This window comes from Mytilus galloprovincialis, chromosome 4 (assembly GCF_965363235.1).
Source record: "Mytilus galloprovincialis chromosome 4, xbMytGall1.hap1.1, whole genome shotgun sequence".
Taxonomy (NCBI): Eukaryota; Metazoa; Mollusca; class Bivalvia; order Mytilida; family Mytilidae; genus Mytilus; species Mytilus galloprovincialis.
The window spans coordinates 34,287,717-34,314,158 of NC_134841.1; the positions used below are offsets into that span (position 1 = coordinate 34,287,717).

At 30.8% G+C, this 26,442-nt stretch overlaps 1 protein-coding gene across 3 annotated transcripts; it reads left to right on the top strand.

Moving 5' to 3' along the window:
* The first annotated feature begins 1,244 nt into the window (after positions 1-1,244).
* On the top strand, positions 1,245-25,429 carry LOC143071959 (major facilitator superfamily domain-containing protein 12-like). 3 transcript variants are annotated; one of them, XM_076246675.1, is made up of 11 exons: positions 1,245-1,423; positions 7,556-8,024; positions 11,195-11,402; positions 11,984-12,104; positions 13,036-13,242; positions 13,908-14,000; positions 15,681-15,773; positions 16,866-17,039; positions 17,946-18,040; positions 19,018-19,148; positions 22,120-25,429. In XM_076246675.1, exons 2-11 carry the CDS (start codon positions 7,757-7,759, stop codon positions 22,251-22,253), a joined length of 1,524 nt encoding a protein of 507 aa, XP_076102790.1. In that variant the 5' UTR covers positions 1,245-1,423; positions 7,556-7,756; the 3' UTR covers positions 22,254-25,429. The 3 variants fall into 3 exon arrangements, with proteins under 3 accessions (XP_076102790.1, XP_076102792.1, XP_076102791.1); XM_076246677.1 differs by lacking the exon at positions 22,120-25,429 and adding an exon at positions 19,754-21,414; XM_076246676.1 differs by lacking the exon at positions 1,245-1,423 and adding an exon at positions 4,975-5,126.
* Positions 25,430-26,442: the final 1,013 nt, after the last annotated feature.

The following is a 26,442-nucleotide window of genomic DNA, read 5'->3' on the forward strand; positions in this document are numbered from 1 at the left end:
GAAGAGAACTCAACGTTCAACATGATAGGGACACCAGTAAATATCAACATAACTAGATATTTTAAATAATGGATGTAAAAAAAAAAGGGAAATTCACATCAGAAATGGAGAGTTCAACTTATAACACCAACCACAATTCGTCTTTGAATACGGTCAATCCTAGTTGTCTGAATATACGTTGTATAACAAAAAAATATACGAATTTCCACTTTTAAAAGCATAGGGACACCAGTAAACATTATTTTAAAATGATGATTTTTATACCATTTGATAGGAAAACTTTTTGCCGATATTGTATAACGTATTAATTTAATTTACAATAAAAAATGAATTAAATATGATTTTTTTAGTAGATATGTATACCTCGTATTTGCTATATAATCAACCAGAAGATGACCCAACGTTCAACACGATGAGGACACCCGTAAATTTCAAGATAAAGAGAATTTTATTACACCATTTTAAAGCTAGAAAAATGGTGCAATCTTTATAATTTGTTAATTTTATATGATATATATAGTATAGGCAAAGTATTCGTTTATCTAACTAGTGGTCATAATTCCCCGTAGACAATAACGTTAAAAAAAATTCAATGATAACTGCTCTCTGTGGGATAGTTGATAAGGCCATCCAGCTGAGCTGTCCGCAATTCTTGTGTATGGTAGGACAAGCCTTCTCTGAAGTTTTTTTTTCTGATTCCCTTTACTGGGCTAAAAAATAGGCAGGACAGGAGTTTTGAGTTTAAAAAAAGGGGGGGGGGAGGATGAGACATTTTATACATATGTGACATATGTACAAAAAAAAATCAGGATAAACCGGGCTAAAAAAAGGCAGGACCGGCGAATAAACGGTGAAAAATAAAAAGACAGGTCGGAAATTTAATACAATTACAAAAAAAGGCAGGACAAAATGTTTCATCCTAGCCGGAGCAAATATACTTTGACAACCCCACCCTCGTTTCTCGTTTATATTCCCGCCAAAAAAAAGTTTATTCAACTTGAATAAAGTGCGATCTATATAAGTGTCTATTTAAAAAGAGACGTCTCTGATTTAAACAAGGATTTGTATAGTTATCTTACTATACAAATCTTTGATTGAAAATAAATCCTTTAATGATCTTTAATTGATCCCGTTCCGTAATATTTCGCCGCACCATTTCAGAACGGGAGCTAGTCGGATTTGAATAAACTTATTTTGGCGGGAATATTTCACAACATGCACGTGACATATGATAAATCACATGATGTAAAAATGACAGATGGGAGTGAAATGTAAACTAACTTGTTTAACATGTGATAAATTGATATAAGTTGAAGAAAACAACGTGCAGATCATGTGTTTCGCTTTCGTTACATTGGTATATTTGTGACTACTATAATAATAATATAGTATACAGTAGTTAAGCTTTACAGACATGTTTGTGGTAAGTTACTGTAGTCTATTTTTAAAATTATAGCCTATTTTTTTTTCCAATAATAATATACACCAACATTCAATTTGATTTATCAGCTGTCATTTTCCACTTTTTAATAATCATAATATTTTTATTCAGGTGCCAGGTCATATATGTTTTTCAGTATGGTATTAAACGACTCCGGGAAATGAGTTCTAAAACACAAATTATACCAATAAAGTTGCCAGAAGACATTTTATGGCTGTGTTTACACATTGATTTGTATAATCTTACTATCATCCTCAAAATCTGTTCTGAGTGCAGACAAACAAGTGCATGTGATGGTTTTATAAGGCCTGGATGGACCAAACTTGATCCATAGATATTTTACAAACAATTTAGATTTAAACAGATCTGTACCCCAGATTTTTGTAATTCCTAATCCCAGTGACTGTCATACATCTCATATATCCTGAATGCCACTTGCAGCAGTACCTTCTAGAAACAGTATGGAATTACCAGTAATTAAGTTAACTAATTGTCGTCCATTTGGGAAATTAAACTGACCATTTAATCATCCACTATCCAGCTATCATCATCTAACGAATTTTCAGCTCTCCCTTGACATGGTTTGCAAGTATGGTCTTGAGGAAACAATGATAGTCCACTGGAAGGGGGATAATAAATGGCTGACCCGTGTTGGTTTTAAGGGCATACGATACAGTTACGGGGGAGGTAATGACATTGCTAACATAAATTGTTATTTTCGGGATGTCAAACTATGACTTATTGGGAAAAGATGCAGTTTTCAACTGATTTTTATCATTCAAACTGATTTAACTTGAAAACGAGTTCATGGACCCCTCTTTTTTAAAATGCCATTTGGTTTGATTATGCAAGAAGATTATGTGTGCCAATTTTCATGAAAAGGTAAATAGTACAATTTTTTTTTAAATTTGATAAATATACAGCAAAAAATTATGTTTTTTTCTACATTCATGAACATTTGATAAATATGAGTTATTTCTAAATAAAAAATGTATGAATTTTTTATAAAATACAGAAATTACAAATTCTTTAACAATAAACAATTTGTGTTTATCTTTTAAAACAAAAAAGTTATGTCTAAAAACTCTTTCTTTTGAAAGGGAAAATAAGGTCACAATTCCAAACTTTGAGCAAATATACAAAATTTCGACCTCATTTTACTAAAAAAGTAGCACATGAAGGTATATTTTTTATTACATATTTGATTTAATCAGGTAAAAAATAGTCTATTGGAAATTTTTATCAAACTGTAAATACAGGATCAAAACTGTATTGTATGCCCTTACACGTGAAAGACACCCTTGTAGATTTCGAAAAAGGAGCAGGCTTATTCCGCTACAAGGCAGCACTCGCACCTGCAAAGTGGAAAGGGATTGATATAAGTTGCAATAACTTATTTCCCAATCAACTATAAATAAATATCATTATTTATATGTATAAAACTAAACTATCATCATCTCTGTAACAATACCCCTAGGAACCTCCAATAAGAACGTATACAGACATGTGTGAATAAGCAGCCAACCACATTTTATAACTTTATTAACCTACTTTCATTTTATTCAACTTATCTATTTCATCTATTTATTTTTCACTTTCATTTTCACTTTTACTTTCTATTATTTAACATGTTTAAAGATAATGTTGTCATACATAACAACCATTATTATAAAATAACTTAATCCCTGTCAACCGCAAAATGTGTACTTCACTGTTTTATTTCATGGATAAACTTGTCCTGAAAACACCATGCTTGCTGTGGAAATGTCAAAACCAATAAAACTTTTGCAATGCGGTAAAAACATTTGAGTGCTGTTGTCTTATAGGCAGATTTAGAGGTGGGCCCGGGCCCCCCTTTTCGTGGGAAAAATTTATATAGGGATTATATAGGGAATCACTGAAGCATGACTGGAGCGGACCCCCCCTTAGGAAAAGTTCTGGATCCGCCACTGTGTCTTATGTTTATTATTGTTTAACTTCGAAAACAATATTATACATGTTATAACAGATTTGTATCATGTTGTATTGGTAATTTTTTGGACAAAATCTTATGTATAATTGATACTTTTTTCTCAACATGGTTTAATGTTTATCTAAAAAAAATTTTTACCATGAGCATGATGAATGCGCACATAATGTATGATGTTTTACTATTTTTGTGTGAATCATACATGTACATGTAGCATTATTATTTCTTACACCAATCAGGCCTTTTCCAAAGGAGGGATATACTGCATGTTTCGTGACCCCTGCCTGTATCTGTCAATTTTTCATATAAATACAAAAGGGAGCTTTCTCAAATCGTTAAATCAATGAGCCATCAACTTTAACATCATCCTTTTATTAAAAATACTATCAACACCTTTATTTTAAATTATTCCTGGCATTGTTGCCAATTAGCTTCTTAAAAACATTAATCTGTAGATTATTAAGTCAAAAGGATAACCATTTTATGAGGACATGCTTTACTGTATGATAAGTGCATTTTCAATTTTATCTATTATGAATCAACTTCCCTTTTACCAAATGCTTAGTCAGAATTTTAACTTAATTATAATTGAGTACTTGGTAAACAGGAAGTTAATTGATAAAAGATGAATATATGAAAATGCATTTCTTTTTGACAACTAACTATAGAAAACATATTTTTGGTTAAAAATTCTAACAATAAAAAAAAATGTCTGTTATAATTCGATCTACATATCTGTATTTTTTAATCTACATTTAATTGTAAAATAATAACTCACACTTACTTGTTAAAAGATACTGTAAAATTGCAATATAAATCATGAAATCATTATCTTGACTTCATTGGAACACAGGATTCATCTTCAATTATAAGCAATAATAAGTTTAAGAGTTTCGTCTCCTCTAGTTGAACGTAAAAAGACTATAGTCTTGAGAAGTACCCATTTCAAAATATTTATTTCTATCATAGTTATAAATTTATCCTGGGGGTAACATTTGAGCCATCTACAAGATATAACCACACCATTTCATTAAATATGTTAAAAAATACTATCAACACCTTTATTAATTAGTCCATTGTTGTCAATAGCTGTAATAACAGTCTGCCTATTATTGATTTTCTATCAAAATTGTAATGTTATAAGTTCTAGGTGAACTCCTAATGTTGGCGATCAGGGAAATATTCAGAGAAACCTGAAAAAGTAAACAAGATGGAAGAACCATTATATGAGACTTCTTTCACCGAATTCTTTCACAGAAAATGGGATATCCCAGGAAATTCTGTTCTCATAATCTCCATATGACCCTAAAAAGAAATCCTGAAAAGTCTTGAAATTTGTTTCAGAAAGTCCTGGGATAACCCGACAAAATATCTCAGGAAGTCCAAGGAAGGTCTTGGGATAACTCAGGATATCCCAATAGATTTTTGCAAGGGAATTACATGTAATTTATTCTACTTATGATTATGACTACCTTGAAGCCTGGATCATAAGTCATCAATTCAGATTATGCTTAATTTGAAACATCATGACAGTTACTGGTATGTAATTTATTTGTATATTGAAGATGAAACCTCTATCCTGACAATGTGAGGTTGAATACAACATGTACAATGTTGATGAGTTAAACATTGCCATTTTAAAACAGTAGGAAATCTAAGTTTTATGACTTCAATAAAGTATGAGAAGAGTGGCAGCACATATAAACTACCAATAAGGTAAACGTTAGGTGAAACTATAAAGAAATTGTGTTGAAAATAGAATGTGTCCCCAGTACACGGATGCCCCACTCCCACTATTATTTTCTATGTTCAGTGGACCATGAAACTTGGGTAAAAACTCTTAATTTGGCATTAAAATTAGAAAGATCATATTATAGGGAACATGTGTACTGAGTTTCAAGTTGATTGCACTTCAACTTCATCAAAAACTTCCCTGACCAAAAACTTTAGTGAGAAGCGGGATGGATGGATGGATGGATGGACGAATGGTCAGATCAGAAAACTATCGTAGATGGGGCATAAATAGAGGGATTCATTCTTGTGTTTGTTGTTTAATCTTAAAAGTTGAAGATATCAAAATTGACTTTACAACAAATGTTTGCATATATTTTATATGCAGACTGTCATTTATCTGGAATTTGAAATAGTACAGGTAAATATGTCAGTGTTACATGTACATTGTATTGAAATTGTTTTTATCAAAGCAAACAATGGAGATATCATGTATACCATGTATATATTATAATGTAATTGATGAATCCGTTATTTCAGGTTGTTGTTTAGGGGATTTGTGTCAGGTTAACAAGGTACAAAAAAATGTACATGTAAAATCTTTAGGTATCATGCGTTTATGAATCACTCGACCTTCAGGATCTTCGATCATTTGATTTTGTATATGATTATGATCATGATAAAAGTATGAATGTTTGCATTTATATTTTAAGTTGGAAATCCTGACACAATAAAAAAATCTCCTTTCCAAATGCAATTTAAACTCTTGGTGGGAATGGCTTTTTATCTGCATGTTTAAAAAAAAGAGGATGAAATCAAATCAAACAATGTTGGAATGATCTTCAGAACTTAAACAGTTTTTTCTTATGTCCTAATGAAAAGTCCAATATGGTTTAAGGTAAGGTTTGCGGTCCCTGGGAGATAACTCGTATTGAAATTGGGGAATATATGCCAATTCATTTGAGTATTTGAAATCAGCTATATTAACTGTGTTGATGCAAACTTAATTTGCAAGCATTCTGCTGATCATCTGCAAAATGTACATGTTTAGAACTAAAACAGGAAAAAATCAATCTAAAAAGTCCTATCTCAGTTGAATCAAATCTTTATAGGTGCTTTAATTTTGATCTTATAGAATTATATTCTTAACAAGATTTGTTACTTTGGTGGACGTCAACTTAAAATTGAAAAAAATGTCTTTTGTGGAGGTCAAAATTTCCATTTGATCCCAATGAGATATAATTGGATTTTGAAATACATGTATTAAAATCCAATGATGCAATAATGTTCATGAATAATTTCAAGGTGATGTAAGGTGTTCATATATCGATCATGTAATTGTAAATTGTAATTTTCTGTTTTGCCTATATATATCTATTTCTTTTTTCTTCTTCTTGATAATGAATTGTTAGCTTAATTGATGTTACTCCCTTTAGTTGCTTTAACTTTATCATGTTAATAGAGTACCAGAATGCTCTAACATAGACATGATAGATAAGATAAAATTGAGAAAGGAAATGGTGAATATGTCAAAGCGACAACCACCCGACCATAGAGTAAACAACAGCCGAAGGCAACCAATGGGTCTTCAATGTAGCGAGAATTCCCGCACCCGTAGGTGTCCTTCAGCTGGCCCCTAAAATATGCATAATAGTACAGTGATAATGGACGTCATACTAAACTCCGAATTATACACAAGAAACTAAAATTTAAAATCATACAAGACTAACAAAGGCCAGAGGCTCCTGACTTGGGACAGGCGCAAAATTGCGGCGGGGTTAAACATGTTTATGAGATCTCAACCCTCCCCCTATACCTCTAGCCAATGTAGAAAAGTAAAAGAATAACAATACGCACATTAAAATTCAGTTCAAGAGAAGTCCGAGTCTGATGTCAAAAGATGTAACAAAAGAAAATAAATAAAATGACAATAATACATAAATAACAACAGACTACTAGCAGTTAACTGACATGCCAGCTCCAGACCTCAATTAAACTGATTGAAAGATTATGTCTTCATCATATGAATATCAGGTACAATCCCTCCCGTTAGGGGTTTAGTATCATACTATCATAAAATATATGAGAAGAACATAACCCGTGTCATGCCAACAACTAAGGCATGTTAAGGAAACCTGTCATGAAAACTAATTGTATTTCGAAGTCAAAAGACAGTTATATGAAAAAGTTTATTGTCAAGATAACTGTATTTAAGATGAGGGTATAGATTTTTAATCACTTCCATCTCTGCATTAAATAATGTATACAAATTGTACTTTGACATTAGGGTTTTAAACAGGATACAACTTTTATATACATTTTGATAATGAAGTTTATGAAAGAGAAAGTTATTTCATTTCTTACCTTATATGATAAGTAGGTTCATCAACTTGTATGTTTTTATATATTTACAGGTGAAAATATTCTGTTAGAATGTAGTGATTGTATAAACAGCAAATACATGAAATATGAAAGGCCAGACAGTAATTATCAGCATATAAGTACTACAGGACAATTTTATATACATGTACACTGAAGATCTTTAAGAACAGCTAGAATTCCAGTAATCTGCAATACTCATCTTTGACTCAAAGTCTCAAACATTTCATCTCACAATGTCTTCAATGGTCCATAAACTTTCGATGTCTCAGAGACTTGGTTTCAGTATTGGACATGTGTTAAACGATCTGACAGCTTCCATGTGGTTTAGTTATTTGATAATATACTTTCACCAAGTGAAAAGATTCAATAATATTTTAGCTGGATTATTAATGTTAATAGGACAAGTTAGTGATGCTATGTTCACTCCGTTCATTGGTTTTGAATCAGACAGTACAGTGGGGATATGCAATTTAGGGAAAAGAAAATCCTGGCATTTTGTTGGTAAGTTTTATCATTGATTGAGCTTGTAACCTTGTCAAAATCAGAGTAAGACTAGTGTCTATCATTGTATTAGCATGATTAGGTCGGTTGCAATAATGTAAAGGGGTTATAAAAATCTTAGCTCCACTTAAGTCTAAACAGTTATGATGTCTTCAAAAGGTGTCGCTGCAAAAAACTGAAATAGCCTTTCAAGACATAATTATTTGAACTATATATATATAGCTCTAGTATTATACATGTACATTGCTCTATGAAACTGTATAACAATCATGTATGAACTCAAAGACATACGTTATGATCAGAGGACTTTGATATATATACATGTAGGACAAATTCGATAATCATAATAGATCTCAATTAATGTTTCTTACGTGATGTAATTCATGTTAGGGGTAAAATCACAATGAAACATAAATATGTTTATCATTGTTTATCTTAATCACAATTTGGATACATGTCTCTATAGATTAATAAAAACAAGTTCAATGATTTACCATGTTAACATTAAGGTATAACACATGGCATTTATCTTTGTTTATAAAAAATTTAGGTCAATTGATAATTTTTTAACATTTAGATGATATCAACGAAAAAAAACAAAGTATCAAAGTATATCATCATGATCATATATATATAAAACATAATAAAGACACATGGATATCATGCTACTATCACTATATAAGTAATAAGTGCATCACTGCAAGCATTATACACCTTTATTATGAAACAACAAACTGAATATCTGCATGGCAGCCATTAGGGCCATGACATATGCATGTTGTTACAAAATGATCACCTTTTTTTAGCTCACCTGGCCCAAAGGGCCAAGTGAGCTTTTCTCATCACTTGGCGTCCGTCGTCCGTCGTCCGTCGTCGTCGTCGTCGTCGTCCGTCGTTAGCTTTTACAAAAATCTTCTCCTCTGAAACTACTGGCCCAAATTTAATCAAACTTGGCCACAACCATCATTGGGGTATCTAGTTTAAAAATTGTGTCCGGTGACCCGGTCAACCAACCAAGATGGCTGCCATGGCTAAAAATAGAACATAGGGGTAAAATGCAGTTTTTGGCTTATAACTCAAAAACCAAAGCATTTAGAGCAAATCTGACATGGGGTTAAATTGTTTATCAGGTCAAGATCTATCTGCCCTGAAAATTTCAGATGAATTGAACAACCTGTTGTTGGGTTGCTGCCCCTGAATTGGTAATATTAAGGAAATTTTGCTGTTTTTGTTTATTATCTTGAATAATATTATAGATAGAGATAAACTGTGAATAGCAATAATGTTCAGCAAAGTGAGATTTACAAGTAAGTCAACACGACCGAAATGGTCAGTTGACCCCTTTAGGAGTTATTGCCCTTTATAGTCAATTTTTAACCATTTTTCGTAAATCTTAGTAATCTTTTACAAAAATCTTCTCCTCTGAAACTACTGGGCAAAATTTAACCAAACTTGGTCTCAATCATCATTTGGGTAGTTAGTTTAAAAATTGTGTCCGGTGACCCGGTCAACGAACTAAGATGGCCGCCATGGCTAAAAATAGAACATAGGGGTAAAATGCAGTTTTTGCCTTATAACTCAAAAACCAAAGCATTTAGAGCAAATCTGATGGGGGTAAAATTGTTTATTAGGTCAAGATCTATCTGGCCTTAAATTTTCAGATGAATCAGACAACCTGTTGTTGGGTTGCTGCCCCTAAATTGGTAATTTTAAGGAAATTTTGCTGTTTTTGGTTATTATCTTGAATACTATTATAGATAGAGATAACCTGTAAAAAGCAATAATGTTCAGCAAAGTAAGATGTTCAAATAAGTCACATGACTGAAATGGTCAATTGACCCCCTAAGGAGTTAATGTCCTTTATAGTCAATTTTTAACAATTTTCATTGGGCCAAGTTCATTATAGATAGAGATAATTGTAAGCAGCAAGAATGTTCAGTAAAGAGAGATAATTGTAAGCAGCAAGAATGTTCAGTAAAGTAAGATGTATAAACACATCACCATCACCAAAGCACAATTTTGTCATGAATCCATCTGTTTCTTTTGTTTAATATTCACATATACCAAGGTGAGCGACACAGGCTCTTTAGAGCCTCTAGTTTAACAGAAAACAACCATTGAAACTAAATTATGTCCTGTTTGGTACATAGTACATTGTAGTACGTGCAATGGCGGACTTTAGTCACATACTAATGGTTATTTTCTTGGGAATTCGCTTTTTATGGGAGATTGCTGGATGTTTTTGTTTGTTGCCTTGACCATAACTGCCATAATTGCATGTATCTTGCAAAAATGTATTGTTGAAGAATAGATTTTTATCAAGGAAGATGATAACATGGAGCAGGGGACTCTCCTGTTCTTATTGTAATGATATATCGGTTGAATACAAAATGTAATAGAATTGAAAATATAAATTGAATGTATTTTTATGCCATACCTACATGACCTAGGGGTACGTATTATATTTTTCGGTATCTGCTTCCAAGAACTCATCTGTTCCTCCATCTGTCCTACTTTAGGTTTAAGTTTTTGGTCATGTTAGTTTTTGATGAAGTTGAATTTAATTCCAATCAATGTAAAACTTAGTAAACATGTTCCCTTTGATATGATTTTTTTATTTTAAATGCCAAATAAGAGTTTTGACCCCAATTGCACGGTCCACAGAACATTAAAAATGAAAGTGCAAGTGGAGCATTTGTGTACTATGGACACATTCTTGTTTTAAGATTTATTATTATCAAACTTCTAAAAATATGCCAATATAACATGTCTAAAGAAAAACCAAATTAAAAACCAGGAAATTACATGAACTCTAAAACAAAGTTAGACTAAATTAATTTCACCAGTGAATGAAATTCCTACAAAATTAATGTTTGTTTGTTTTATATTATAGTCATATCATATGTGATCAGTTTCACAAAAAATCTTATGTCTAAAGTTGATTGTAAGTATACTGAACTGTTCCTGACTTAAGGACTTTGGATTAACTTTTTGTAAGATGTTTTGTCATACATACCACTGATATTCTCATTATCATATACAAATTCAAGAAAAAAATCTGAAAACATCAACAAATTTTTTATTTTTTTTTAAATTTAAAAATTTTGAGCATTTGAAATCTTATATCATGTTACTTTTCATTTATATATGTATTGTTTTATATTTTTCAGGTACTTTATGTGTAATAGGGAGTTTTCCTTTTGTCTTTAACAAGTGTATAGAGTGTGAGAATTCTCCAGACTGGGCACAATTTATCTACTATGCACCATTTGTTGTCATTTTCCAGTTTGGCTGGGCGTCTGTACAGATTAATCATTTATCACTCATACCAGATCTGACTCCAGACGAGGGAGAGAGAGTAGAACTCAATGGAATGAGGTAAGACTATTGTATCATGACTTACATTATTGCTAATAGTCTAGATAAATATTGTGTGTTTTGGCTTTTTGTGGTAGAAATTGCAGGCTTAAGCTTGATATCCATTTATTTCAGGGTTTATAAAAAAGATTTGGTATGTTTGCCAATGAGTCAACTCTTCACAAGAGACCAAGTGACACAGAAATTAACAACTAGTCTCTGTTAAGCCTTCAACGATGAGCAGAGTCCATACTACATAGTCCATACTGCATAGTCAGCAGTATTTATCACACTTTCACCCTTGTGATAGTTAAAACAACATAGTGCAGTTAAGTGAACATTCTTTTGATTGTATCCAGGCAATTTTAGGCGATGAATTAATAATAGGTAATACTCACATATTCAATCTTACAAAATGTGATTTATTTGAATAACTATATTTGTACTTGTTAAGAAAACTGTTATTATTTAAATTACATATATATATATGTCATTTGATGTATGGTGTATACAAAAGTTGTGAAAATATTTGTTCAAACCTCTGTATTGCCTGCTTGTCATTGGCTGTAAAACATGTTGAATGTTTTTATGACTTTTTTCAGATATGCATTTACAGTTATATCCAATTTAATAGTATTTGGTGTGTTTTGGTTGTTATTTGATCTGAATGATGGGAGCAAAGATGCTACAATGTTAAGTCACACAGATAGTGATAGATTTAGGGTAGGTTTGATCTGAATGATGGGAGCAAAGATGCTACAATGTTAAGTCACACAGATAGTGATAGATTTAGGTTAGGTTTGATCTGAATGATGGGAGCAAAGATGCTACAATGTTAAGTCACACAGATAGTGATAGATTTAGGGTAGGTTTGATCTGAATGATGGTAGCAAAGATGCTACAATGTTAAGTCACACAGATAGTGATAGATTTAGGGTAGGTTTGATCTGAATGATGGGAGCAAAGATGCTACAATGTTAAGTCACACAGATAGTGATAGATTTAGGGTAGGTTTGATCTGAATGATGGGAGCAAAGATGCTACAATGTTAAGTCACACAGATAGTGATAGATTTAGGGTAGGTTTGATCTGAATGATGGGAGCAAAGATGCTACAATGTTAAGTCACACAGATAGTGATAGATTTAGGGTAGGTTTGATCTGAATGATGGGAGCAAAGATGCTACAATGTTAAGTCACACAGATAGTGATAGATTTAGGGTAGGTTTTTAGAACAGCTTCGAGATTTGAGGCTAAACTTAAAATTATGCTTGTAATACATGTACTAAACAATACATGAATCATGATGGTGTAAGTTATAATTATGCCCCTGCTATACATTAGTGGGCTATGCTGGTTTAACCATTTTGTCTTTCAACATTTCTGTTACAATTTTATTAATAACTACAATTACAAGTCATAAGTCCTTAATTTATGGTACCTGAAGATTCATTTGGTAATGCCTCACTGTGTGACATGTTTTCAGTTCCCCCAATGGTCTTCTTCCTGTTTCATATCTTTAAAATGGCATTCACATGAACTTTCCACCACATTTTTCTCTGCAACCATATGTCAGAAATGTATTTTATACGTTCAAGAAAACAGTATGCTTATATTTATCAGTATTCATAACAAAACACAATTTGTTTTTGTAGAATCTTGTATTTATAGCAGTAGCCATAGGAATAGTTTTTAGTTTTATATTTCACTTGGTTGTTAGGGAGAAAGTGAAATGTAATCAGGAGATGGTAGGAGAAGAACCAGGGTCATCAGAAAATCTAGTTTCTACCATCGAAGCTTCTATGCTTCAGAAAACATTAATGACGTGGAAATGCTGGTTAAAAGAATTTCAATTTTATCAGGTAAAAGGTTTGATATATAACCTACACATTCATGATATTTGGTAATGTTAAGTATTTAAAAGGTACTAGTTTTGTGTTGCTTGAGGCGGAAGACACGGAAGAAAGAATTACAAACATGCTGTTTTTAGCATCAGCAATATTCACAAAATTGGGTTTATAACTCAGGTGAAAATATGTTTATTTGCATTAAGTTTCATCTCTTTTTATATGAAATTGCAGTGAGGTGCACGCACAAGAGTTTGATAAGGAGGAGTGAAAGATGCCAGAGGGACATTCAAACCTAAAAAAAAAAAAACTGACATGGCTATAAAGATAAAAACAAACAGACAGACAGACAATATCACACTAAACACAACACAGAAAACTCAAGACTAAGCAACATGAACCCAACCAAAAACTGGGGGTGATCTCAGGTGCTCAGGAAGGGTAAGCATATTCTGCTCCTTGAAAGCTTCTCACCATTTGTATAGGGTATTTTAAGCTTCATTGAAATACTTAAAATCATTTTTATATTCAAGTTCAATTTTCACAAAATCATACTTAAAGAACTCTTTTGAAAACGGTGATCACTATTTATTGACAGCTGATTACAATGTTAACTTTGTAATTGTAGATCAGCCTGTAATTTAATTTTTGTATTTAATACTTTTGTTTTCTTTTGTCAGATTGCTGTTATATATATGTGCACAAGACTGTTTGTAAATGTATCACAAATTTACCTGCCTCTTTACATCACAGAAACATTGCAGATGGAAAAGGTAATATATATATAGATAGTTATTACCCTTTTAAAAAAAAATGAACATGATAAAAGAAAGATTTCTGTGTGCTAGGTATTAATACTAAAAACAGTAAAGGGGATTTTCAAGTTAACTGGTTCTCAGCTGATTACTACACTTTGTTCATAGAGTTGTTCAAATGTAGCGTAGTACAACCGGATTCCAGTTTAATTTTCAAATGATTAATCCATTACAAAATCTTGGTTGAACTTGAAAAAAATGGACATTGATTGGTTAATACTGTCCCTTTGATTGGTTAATACTGTCCCATCGATTGGTTAATACTGTCCCATTGATTGGTTAATACTGTCCCATTGATTGGTTAATACTGTCCCATTGATTCATAGTCCTCACATACTTTGGATTTATTTATTTTCCTGGGTACCAATTTTCAAGAATTACAGAAAACTTGCATATTTGTGGATATTTAATTTCGAGGTTTTAGCCGAGGTTGCATATTAGCCTATAGATAATTTATTATTCGTTGAACATTGATTTTGTGGTTCATCTGTACCCACGAAAGCCACGAAAATTGGTAACCAACAAATAATAATGAATTCACAGTAGTGAATTTTTATAAAGAAAGATCACTGTATTATCTGCAAATGTTTGCACCTGTCTTAAGTCAGGAATCTGATGTACAGTGTTTGTCCTCTGTTTATGTAGTTCATACATGTTTCACGTTTTTATATAGATTAGACCGTTGGTTTTCCCGTTTGAATGGTTTTACACTAGTAATATTTTGGGTCCCTTTATAGCTTGCTGTTCAGTGTGAGTGAGCCAAGGCTCCATGTTGGAAGCCGTACCTTTACCTATAATGGTTTACTTTTTATAAATTGTTACTTGGATGGAGAGTTGTCTCATTGGCACTCATACCATATCTTCCTATATCTATTAAAAATGAAAAAAGCATGTTAAGTAGGATTTAGTTAGATTGGAAAATCTTGGCTGTTACAATGCAGTTCATGCTGTAGATAAACATATGTGTAGTAAAGTTGTATATGAAAGGCTTAAGCTTGTGAAATGCATTTAATGTATTATTTATGCAAAATACAAAATATAGCCCTTTTTGGAATACGTTTAAAATTTTCTTCAACATGTACAATGTGCAGGAATCATATCAAATAATTTCAAATTAATGTCAAAGATTTGCCATAAAAAACTATATATTTAGGTCTTATGTTAAATTCAGAATTTATGCTTTATTCAACATTGCAAAACTTTGTAGATCATCAAATAATACACCTTATCGCTATTTGTCCGCCATTGCTGGATATCACACAGGTTCCCGTAAAATTTTGACGTCATAAAACAAAATGTCTGACGCCACAATAAAAAAGCGATTGTTGTATGCGTCGAAAGTTCGAGCGGCCGGGTCAGCCGGGATAAACGATAAGGTGTATATGGTTGCTTGAATAATATAGATGACAATAAGTAATTACAATATATAATACATGTAATATAATGCAATACTCATCCTGTTATTCAAGCAACCATATTATGAACAACAAAATAGTTACTGATTTGATAGCATCAGTTAAATATTAATACTGCAAAATAAAATCTAAGCAGTTATTTGTCAGTATTACAATGTTATATATTAGAAAACTGTGACTCAATATTTATAAATAACAATTGAACTTTCTTTTGTATCTATAGGACAATGTAGCTGTAATGCCTTTAGTGGTGTATGTCAGTGGATTTTTTACATCACTTGTTATGAGACCAATTAATAAAAAAATAGGAAGAAAGGTAACTAAATTTAAGAAAATAAGAAACTTTTCCCTTAATTTCAAATATATATAGGAAATAACTTGTATGAACAAAGTTGCAAAACTTCCAATGTTTTTCTCAGATATAGGTGTCAGACCACCAATTAAAAATCCCTATCTGTTCAACCAAATTTTGCAATTTTCACAGCTTTCTAAATATTTTACCTAAGTTTAACTTCATAGAAACCAGGTATATCCTTAATTTTACATGTATCAGCTTTCTACATGCCAATTTTCACCATACCTTTAAAGCCTTCTAACAAAATAACTGACCTTCAAACAGAGGTACTCCAAAAAAAAAAAACCTGGTTTTCTGGAAATCTAAAATTAGTATACTATGGAGCGCATTAATCCTCAATTTTTAATGCAAACTCATAGACAAGTAAATTTTGACTCAAAATGATCTAGATATATTTCTCTTTCACCAAAAGTTTCATTTCTGCAAATTTGTTGGTTAGTTTAAGTAAACAAGGACATCAAAAGCACAATTTTGTGTCAGAGTAGGGCTACTTTTACATACGTTCTAAATTGGAGGGAGTAATTGGTGGTCTGACACCTATAGTACAGACAGAATGTAGACTTTTGCTGGCCCAACCTTTCTAAACTTTAAGAATTGCAATCAGGAGATATTATACTTTTAATCTTGGAAATCTAAAAATGTAATGAGAATATACAAAGATTGTACAAATCCATGTATGTTTCACAAAACTGAATAACAGTCTTAAGGACTCTTACATGCAGTTAGTATGTAATTCATTAACAGCCTATTAAACACACCAATAACCTCTAGAAAAAATAGTTGTATCATCCCAATTATTTGTGGGGGAGATCAATGCATTTGAATGGGGACATATGGTTGGAACCCTCCCTTTCCCCTTTAAAAGTGGCTGGATCTGCCCCTGGATCAGAATATTATTACCAGTAAATGTTGATTGACAGGGTGCTCAAATGGGGACAGATAACATAATGAACTAGAAAATACAAAAACTTTTAAATTATCAGTATGTCAGTACAACAATTTATAAAAGTAAGAAATCACTAAAAAGAAAATAACCACATGATATATTTACAGGCAACATATCTTGTTGGGATTGTGTTTGGTGTGTCAGCCTGTGTATGGATGTATTTCTTAACAGAATCAACATCCAAACAAACATATGGTGCTGCTGTTTTACTAGGAATAGGAGGATCTACAATGTTGGTTACCTCCCTTTCCATGACTGCTGATATGATTGGAGAAAACACTGTAAGGGATTGCTTAAATTATGTTCTCAAGATAATTTTCACAAAATTTATGACATTGTGACATAAAATTGAATTACAATAAATTGTATATGAAGACATACTAAAACAGCATAAATTGTATATGAAGACGTACTAAAACAGCATAAATTGTATATGAAGACATACTAAAACAGCATAAATTGTATATGAAGACGTACTAAAACAGCATAAATTGTATATGAAGACATACTAAAACAGCATTACTTAAAAGACAATTTACAATAACAAATTCTAGCTGTCAAGACATGCCAGAGATTACATTTCAGAAAGAAAAAATATTTTGTTTTCAAATTTTGAATATCTTGCATCAATTTAGGAAAACATTCTCAATAGTGCCTTATTTCTACTTCACGGTCTGATATTAAAATAAAGTAGCACTTCATCATAAAACACTTTTTAAACAAAAAGAGAAAATTCTCTTCACATCCTAAAATTTCGTATCTTTTGATTCATGAGCAAATATTTAAAAGTTTGTAGACCTGCACCATTGTTGTCTTCAAAAATCCAAAAATGATGGAAATATAATTATTGTATTATTACTGTTATACAAATATATGATTCAAAATGACACATCTCCAACACAGACCAACTATAGCCTAGATCCCTGCATACCTCATAGTAAGCTATAAAAGCTCTGAAATGACAAATGTTAAACAATTCAAATGAGAAAACTAAAAGCCGTATTTATGTAAAAAACAATAAATGAAAAGCAAATATTTGATATACAGCAACAAATGACAACCACTGATATGTGTATTTATGGGTATCATTTATTTTAAAGAGTAATGAGATATTTTTTTAATGCAAATTAAAGTTTTTGTGAAGGTATTTTTGCTTAATAATAGAAGTATGTAACTTTCTCTACCAGGAAAGTGGTGGCTTTGTATATGGATCCATGAGTTTCACAGATAAATTATCAAATGGCCTTGCTGTTACATTAATCCAGTTTTTGCATCCTTGCACGTAAGTTCTGCATTAAAGCATACACTGCAAATATTACGTCTTGTGCATCTCTGCAAGATCAAATTGAGTTTTTTTTTATACAATATAAAAAAGGAGATGTGGTATGATTGCCAATGAGACAACTGTCCACAAGAGACCAAAATGACACAAAAATTAACAACTATAGGTTACTGTATGGCCTTCAACAATAAGCAAACCCCATACTGCATAGTCAGCTATAAAAGGCTCCGAAATGACAATGTAAAACAATTCAAACGAGAAAACTAACGGCCTTATTTATATAAAAAAAATGAACGAAAAACAAATATATGTAATACATAAACAAACGACAATCACTTAATGACAGGCTCCTGACTTGGGATAGGCACATACATACATAATGTGGTGGGGTTAAACATGTTAGCAGGATCCCAACCCTCCCCCTTAACCTGGGACAGTGGTATAACAGTACAACATAAGAACGAACTATAAAAATCAGTTGAAAAAGGCTTAACTCATCAGATGGACAAAAATACAAGTGGACGTGGCCGGGTACTTGTACATCCCGACAACAAAAAGATACTAGGAACATTTCTGAGAGTACTCGCAGTTATCTGACAGCTAGTTCAAAGCCACTAACTAAAGTTCACAAACACAAGGCAAGACATACTTTGCTTTTGAGAAATCTGTTTCATTCAACCCAAAGAGACTTTAGGATTACACTTGTGATTGATAAAAAAATGTTCTGAAATGAGTTTTAAGTGTAAGCCGTCAGCATCTTGCTAATGGCCTCTTTTGTTCTCAACATTCACATGATCTTGTCCAATCAAGTTGTAAACCACATTGTTTTTTTTCATTTTGATTATATTTATGATATTTTATTTATAATAAATGTCATAATCTATTTTATTTTATATTAAATGTCATAATTTAATTTAATGTTATAATATATATCATTATTTAATTTATTTTATAACAAATGAAATAATTCATTACAGAGCCTGTTGTCCGCACTGTAATGCCTATTACAGAACTATTTTAGCCTTTGTACCTGCTGGTGTAGCAGTGGTGGCGTTTATAGGTCTATTAACATTGATACCTACACAGATAGGAACACGCAAAAAACATTGTAAGTTTTATACCTGTTATGATTTTTACTTTGGGACAAAGCCCCAATTCAGAAGAAAAATCAATAAGATGAAAAATTTGAAAAAAATGTTTAACTCAGATTATTTTAATTCAGTTGCATATGAAAGATTACAAAGCATCAATAAAACTTCTAATTAATACAAAGTTAAGTATTTTTGGTTTAAAGACTTATCTCTCCTAACATTCAGTTTCATTTCAAAATAGGATGGCAAAAATATCCTTGGATTTGACATGTGTAAGAATCTAGCTCTGCATTTAATTGCAGAAAGAAAAAAAAATTTAGTCAGAAACATGAAAAAAAAAAACACAACAAAAATGCCAATTTAAGAAAGACTTAAAAAATGGGGAAAACAATAGTATTTCCTCCTTAAAATAGTTATTTGCTAAGAAAAACTACTAGGCTCGAATTAGCTTAGTGAATGTATTAACTCAACCTATTGGAAAATTAATTTGAAACTTAAATAGAATAAAAATATTTTATTTTCAAGCTAAATGCATATTGTTTCTTTTCAATCATGTTGAAAGGATTATCTTTTTTTAAAAGTCATAATCCTAATACTAAAAGTTTGAAATGTTTTTTAACAGTAGTTGACAGGTAAATATTTTTACAGCTGGATTAAGTAGATGTCAATGCATGATTTTAATTTAAGATTATTGATTACGTGTATATTGCATGCTAACAGCTTTGTTTAATCAGGATCTGTTTAGGAAGCCCATAGTTGCTTGTCATGCCTGTTATATTCAGTTAGGTGAGGTCAGAAGAATCCCATAGTCAATAGTTTTATTTCAGTCAAGATAGTTCAGGGGAATCCCATAGTCAGTTATTATGCATGTTTTATCCAAGCTGGAGTGGTTAGGGAAATCCCATGGTCATGGAGCTTGTCTTGTTTATGTCTAAAAACATCTTTACTATACAAAAAAAAAACTGTGATGTATTTCTATTTGTTGGTTATCTTTCATGACTTTGGATTAGTTTGTGGGACTTTTTGGTTGATTTTCTATCAATCCTATTATGCCACTTAAAAAAAAACTATTTGATGTTGCCTACGCATGTCTTGTTGGTTAGGTAAGAAGATTTTTGTTGCTGTTGCCAACAACATGAGTTGCATGCTTTAGGCAATATAAAAGATGTAAGAGCAGGAAAAAATAGTCAAAACTATGTTTTATCCTATATGCATTATAAAATTATTCAGTTAGACCAACATCAAACAATTTAAGTTTTATTGTTTTTACTTCAGTATTAAAAATTAAATCTAGCAGTCAATTGATATGCATGTTTTTCTAATAAGTGTTAGTTGGATAAATTCCATGGTTGATTGTCATGATTATTTTATCCATTTAGATTTGCTCTGTTTCTGAATTTATGCTTATTCATATAGTTGCCAAATAGTCTTATACTTTTTTCGACAGAAAAAAAACCCCTGTACATTCAGAAATTATTGACAGGTTTTATTATTGCAAATAATTTGACTGTGATTTTCGCAATGATAAGATCTTTCATTCTGAAATATGTATATAGATTTTCCTAAAGTCACAATAATTAATCTCAATTTTTAGTTATTTCTTAATGAAGTAAGAATCAAGTTGACACTTATTTCATGGTTTCTAGTGGATAGTTAACATAAGTTAGTTAGCATAGATAGTAAATTCAAGAATAAAAATCCAAATGACTCATTTATATGACTTCTGTTTTTTCTTCTTCAAAAGTTGAATTAGACTACTTATTAAGTTGATCATGTTTAGTATTTCTAACAAACTAATCATAATATCATTATGGATGCATACTGTCCTTGTTGATTTTTATTTTAATACTATTAACTATTTTAAATCATGTAAATTTCAACTTCTCTTTGAAAACATGAATAATCATGATAATTTAGTTTTAATAAATAGCTTGTTTTTTCAGCATAAATGCTTGCATTGACTAACAGTAACACTGGTATAAAAATATTGCTGATGAATATTTAACATTTTTTATGTGACATACTAACAAAAGCTTATTTTACAAAAACTTTGAAACTGATCAAACGCAATAAATATTCAATTCACTTTCTAACAAATCTTATTTAACAAAAGATTTGAAAATAATCATATCACAATAAAAATTTTGTATTCATTTTATTCAGAAATTTTGTAGAATGGTTCAATGATACGTCACCCTAGAAACATATAAGTTTCATATGCTGCAACACAAATCAGCTGTATTAGATTTATTTCATTTACATTTTTTTTTCTTTTAAAGGACAATATTATAATTTTATTTTTTAATTAATTTCAATAAAATTTGGCTCTTAGGCCTAAGATAGTAGTAACTCATATTGATTTATTAATGTTATTTTGATACTTTTCTTTAATAGTACTAATAATCCCATTGCAATTTGGTCACCATGACTTATGTTTCATAGATGATTTAGAATAAGAAGTGATGGTATGATTGCAAAATGACATAGAAGTAATCAACTAAAAGTGAAAATACAGGCTTCAACAATGAGCAAAATCTGTACTCAATGGCAAGCTTTAAAGGGCCCCAGAAAAGACAAATGTAAAACAAATCAATCTAGAAAGATAACAGTTAATGTTCAAAGCAAAAACAAAAAATGATAGTCAGCAACAAATGACAACCACTAGATTAAAAGCTTCTGATTTGGAACACGCACGTACAAATTGTTGCAGGGTTAAACATTTTAAAGGGCACTTATTACCCCTTCTGAAAATGGACAGCAGTGGTGAAACAGCATATTACAAGAACACATTGTACAAAGCAAAAAATATATAAGCAAATTTTCATACTAATTTTAGATATTGGTCATAGTTGGTCCAAGTGATTACTTTTTTTTTTAGCCATCTGTAATAAACATTTTCCTCATTATATTATGTATACTTATATTATGTAGTTTTGTCTATGATTATTATGTTTTATATTTAATTCATTTTTTTTTTTCATTTTGTAGTAAGACGCTTGGAGCCGATTGTTAATGGTGCAGTGAAATCTCAGGAAAATAATTCAAACATCTACTATGACACTGAAGATGATGTTAAACAGCCATTACTTAGAAAGAAAACTCCTAGTATAAATAATAGCTGATAAAAAATATTAGAAATGTATACATGAAGTGTTAACATGCTTATCATTGGAGCTGAAATACATTTTGTTGACTACATTTGATGATTTTATCATGAGTTGAATCTGTGTATTTGAAAGTGTTAACTTCCACATATCAAACATTCCAAGCCTATGTACCATCATGTTAAGGACTAAAAAATGGCAATAATAACAGGGAATTATTCAATGAGTGTTTCAAAACTCAAAAACTTTAGATTTCCTGAACATCAAGTAAATAGAGGTAATGTGTTAAACAGATATATTTTTAAACATCAAAACTGTTTCAAATAAAAGATCAGTATTATTTTCCTGAAGAGTTTTAGAGATTTGTGGAAATAGAAATAAGCCATCTTTCTCATTTCCTTAGAGATGATTGCTAATGGTTTTTTTCAGTGTTTTTTAGAATGTATTAATGATAAAATTTGATTAAAATTCAGATTTGAGTGTGTAAAGGGCAACTGTATGATTAGTGTGTAAAGGGCAACTGTATGATTCAATTTTACACTGTGTTAAATGTTTTCCTAATGAATGAATGAGCAGCTGGCTGCTTTTTTTATTTTGAAAAAGTAAATTACCAGCTTTTTCTATGATAAAGATATTTTGTCAGTGTCTCTTTTTAGGAAATAATATGCAGATTCAAATGTTTATATTTTTTCCTTAGAAAGTTCTTCGGTACAAATCGGGAAGTTGTGTATAAACTGCCATGTAAGATACTTGATAGTATCGGATCATTATTGAATTTTTGTATTATTGCTGATGTGATAAAAAATGTTGTACATTTTTATTAACCTTTTTTTTATTATTACTTATATATTAAAGCATTATTTTTATAGTTAGTTCTTTCCAATTAAACTTGACTACAGACTTTACAAGAATTGGCACTATAAAATATGCATCATACTTCATTATATATAATTGAAATTTCCTAAGAGAAAGAAGTTAAAAGTAGACAAAATTCATGAGTGTACTATTTTTGTTGTCAAAGTGTAAAATGTAGCCATATCATTTATGGTGAATATTTGGATGGCTTTGAAAAAAAAGGTACCTAAATAGTATTTAGTTGCAAGCTGTGTATGCTTACCTCCCCTAGACCATGCTTTAACAGTTATTTTAGGCTTTTTACATTGTCTAAGTAACTGCATACTCATTTTCGTCTCACTTAATAGGAGACTACCCTGATTTCTTGTCCTGCCATAGTCAACAACTTTCATTATGTAAAAGTTTTAATTAGAATAATTGATGATGAAATGTGAAGTTAGTGCTCTTTTAGACAAATGCAGTTAATAAGAATCATCAACTTTATCATATTGAGTGAATTTAGTATTTTTACATTGTTCAAAAAGTTGTTAAGTTTTCATAGTATAGTGTGTTTATGAAAAATTTAAGGTAAATAGACACTTATATTTAGATTTTCTTTTTTTTCACCCCCTCAATAGTCTTGTGTACGTAGCATGTCCACCTGAAGTACGGGAGGTTGTAGGTTCTAATGCTTTCTGGGTCAAACCAATGATATTTGGTATTTTTATACCAAAGAATACAGATGAAACTCATTATAAGAACTATGACGTTTTGAATAATTTTTTGCAGATGTTATTGGGGGAAATTGTTCTAAGGTAAATAAAATGAAATTTTGAAAGAGAATGATGAATTTTTTAAGAAGATTATTCCAATCGACCATTCTCTAAAAACTATTTCTTTAAAGGATAAAAGGAAATTGTTGCAATACATTTTGTATGCAATTATTATGAGCAAAATGATTTAGAATAAGCATGTGATACAGACTTTTTTTTATATAAGACAACATGTGCAATATTATGATCCTGTTGATGTGTAGTAGGGTGCCCAACTTAAAAATAATTAAAGTAGACATTTAAATTTGATATCACTGGATCTATGTCGTCCACTGAATTTGTTCTCCCTCCAACAGTCAGACTTACGGTACATTCTTCAATTCTCGAAATGTATTTTTTTTAGAATTAATTATTGTTATATATTTGTACTGGTAATAATCAACTTTTCATATATAGTGTGCTGGCACATTAGGTTAGTGGGCACAACATAGGCAAGGGAATAATCAGAGACATATATACACAGTATATATTTCTTGGAAACAATGCAGCTGAAATTGTTTTCTTTTCATGTTAGCTGAATTAAGGGGACACAAACTGTCCCCTCCTCCCCTTCTCTTGAATCTACCCCTTGTTAATTATTTATTGTTTTCTTATAACAAGATTTACTGATAATCTAGTCTCCTGATACATTGTAGATACTATGAAATCTAGTCACAGCAATATTACCCTGAGAAGCTTTTACTAATTCATATTTCACTCAACAGATAAACATATCAAAATAGCAAAGATATTTGGCAAGATGTGGTATTGTTTATAATATCAATATTGGGTGATAAAATAGGACAATAAATATACTTACCAAAAAGCTCAATTAAATTTTTGTAAGTCCACTTTGTAAATAGGTTGTACAGCATAATTTAACAGTCATTAAACATTGGATTTTATAAAATTTATAAGAATTTGTGTATATGATTTAATTTACTAATGATGACTAAATAAATTTGGTTGTAAGAGAATATTGATCTGTCTGTAATAACATGTAAAATCAGAATAAGTTTATTCAAGTTTCATTTGTCAAATTTTGTCATCACAATTCATTTTACATATTTTTCTTGACCATGCAAGGTACAAATAATGTCAAATCCTTTTTTTTTGGAGTATAAAATATGATTGAATTAGGTTGTTTCAATGTACCATGGTACCACAATAGTTAAAACAATTAGTTTTACTTTTTTTTTAATTGTCTGGTTCTGATATTTATGTATTTTAAGCTTAAAACTGCTTATTTATGTATTGAAGACAATTTTGATCATTATAATTTATGACACATATTTAAAAAAACAAACCAAAAAAAGCAAAAATGCAAGGTTGTTTATGGTGGAAAAACCATGAAGCTAAAATGCCATTGAACAATACTCATTAATTCATGTCTCAAGTGTATATTTAATATGTAGATTTTATAGTAGTAACTTATTATATATGGTTTATCATTATGATTGTCACTTGTCTCATTCCTGTATTTGTTATACAAATCATTTTGTTATTTATCTACAGCTTATATATTTGAATAAAACATAACAGAAACTATCTGTGTATTTTTTTTTCCTGACATTTTGCTCTGTTGAATGTTACAAGCAGAAGTCTCTTTTATTCATGATTAGTAAGTTCACCTATTCCGATTTAAGTTCCTAAATTTCACAAAGAAAATGGCAGTTTAAAGATAAATGAAAGAACAGAGTTCCAATATCCCCTGTGTTGCACATTTATTTTCTATCCAAGTTAAAGAGCAAATAACCCCAAAAAAGCACTTTATTTTATCTTTAAAGAAATGATGACTTCATAGCAGATACATTTCAAATTGCATATAAAAAGTAAAATCATAAAAAATACAGAACTCCGAGGAAAATTCAAAACAGAAAGTCCCTAATCAAATGTCAAAATCAAATGAATGGACAACAACTGTCATATTCCTGACTCGGTACAGGCATTTTCAAATGTAAAAAATGGTGGATTGAACCTGGTTTTATATCGCTAATCCTCTCACTTGTATGACAGTCGGATCAAATTCCACCATATTTACAACGATGCGCAAACAAAACAGAGATAATAGGTTAAATAGTCAAAATATGGATATAGCAGTCATCACTGTCACAATCTCAAAACAAAAACTATCCAACAAAAAATCACAAAAAACATCTATCAAACTTAAAAACCACATAGAATTAATATTTCCAAGGGGCATAACTTGTCTAAAACATTTGATCAGCATTGTTTATCGAATTCATCAAAGACATTGCTGATTAAAACATAAGATATAAGTTTCATAAACATCTAGCACGAATTGTACACATGAGAGCTCTAACAATGCAATTTTCCATATAGTGACTGTTTCCAAGGGGCAATAACTCTTTTAAAAATATACTAAATTAGCACTAATTTCTGAACTTGTTCGAGACATTGCTTATATCAAACCTATAGTATGATTGTCATAAAAGTCTGTTGTACAAATGAGAGTACTATTAATGCAATTTTCCACAAGATGAATGTTTCCAAGGGGCATTACTCTTTAAAAAATAAGTTTTATAAAAATATAGCAAGAA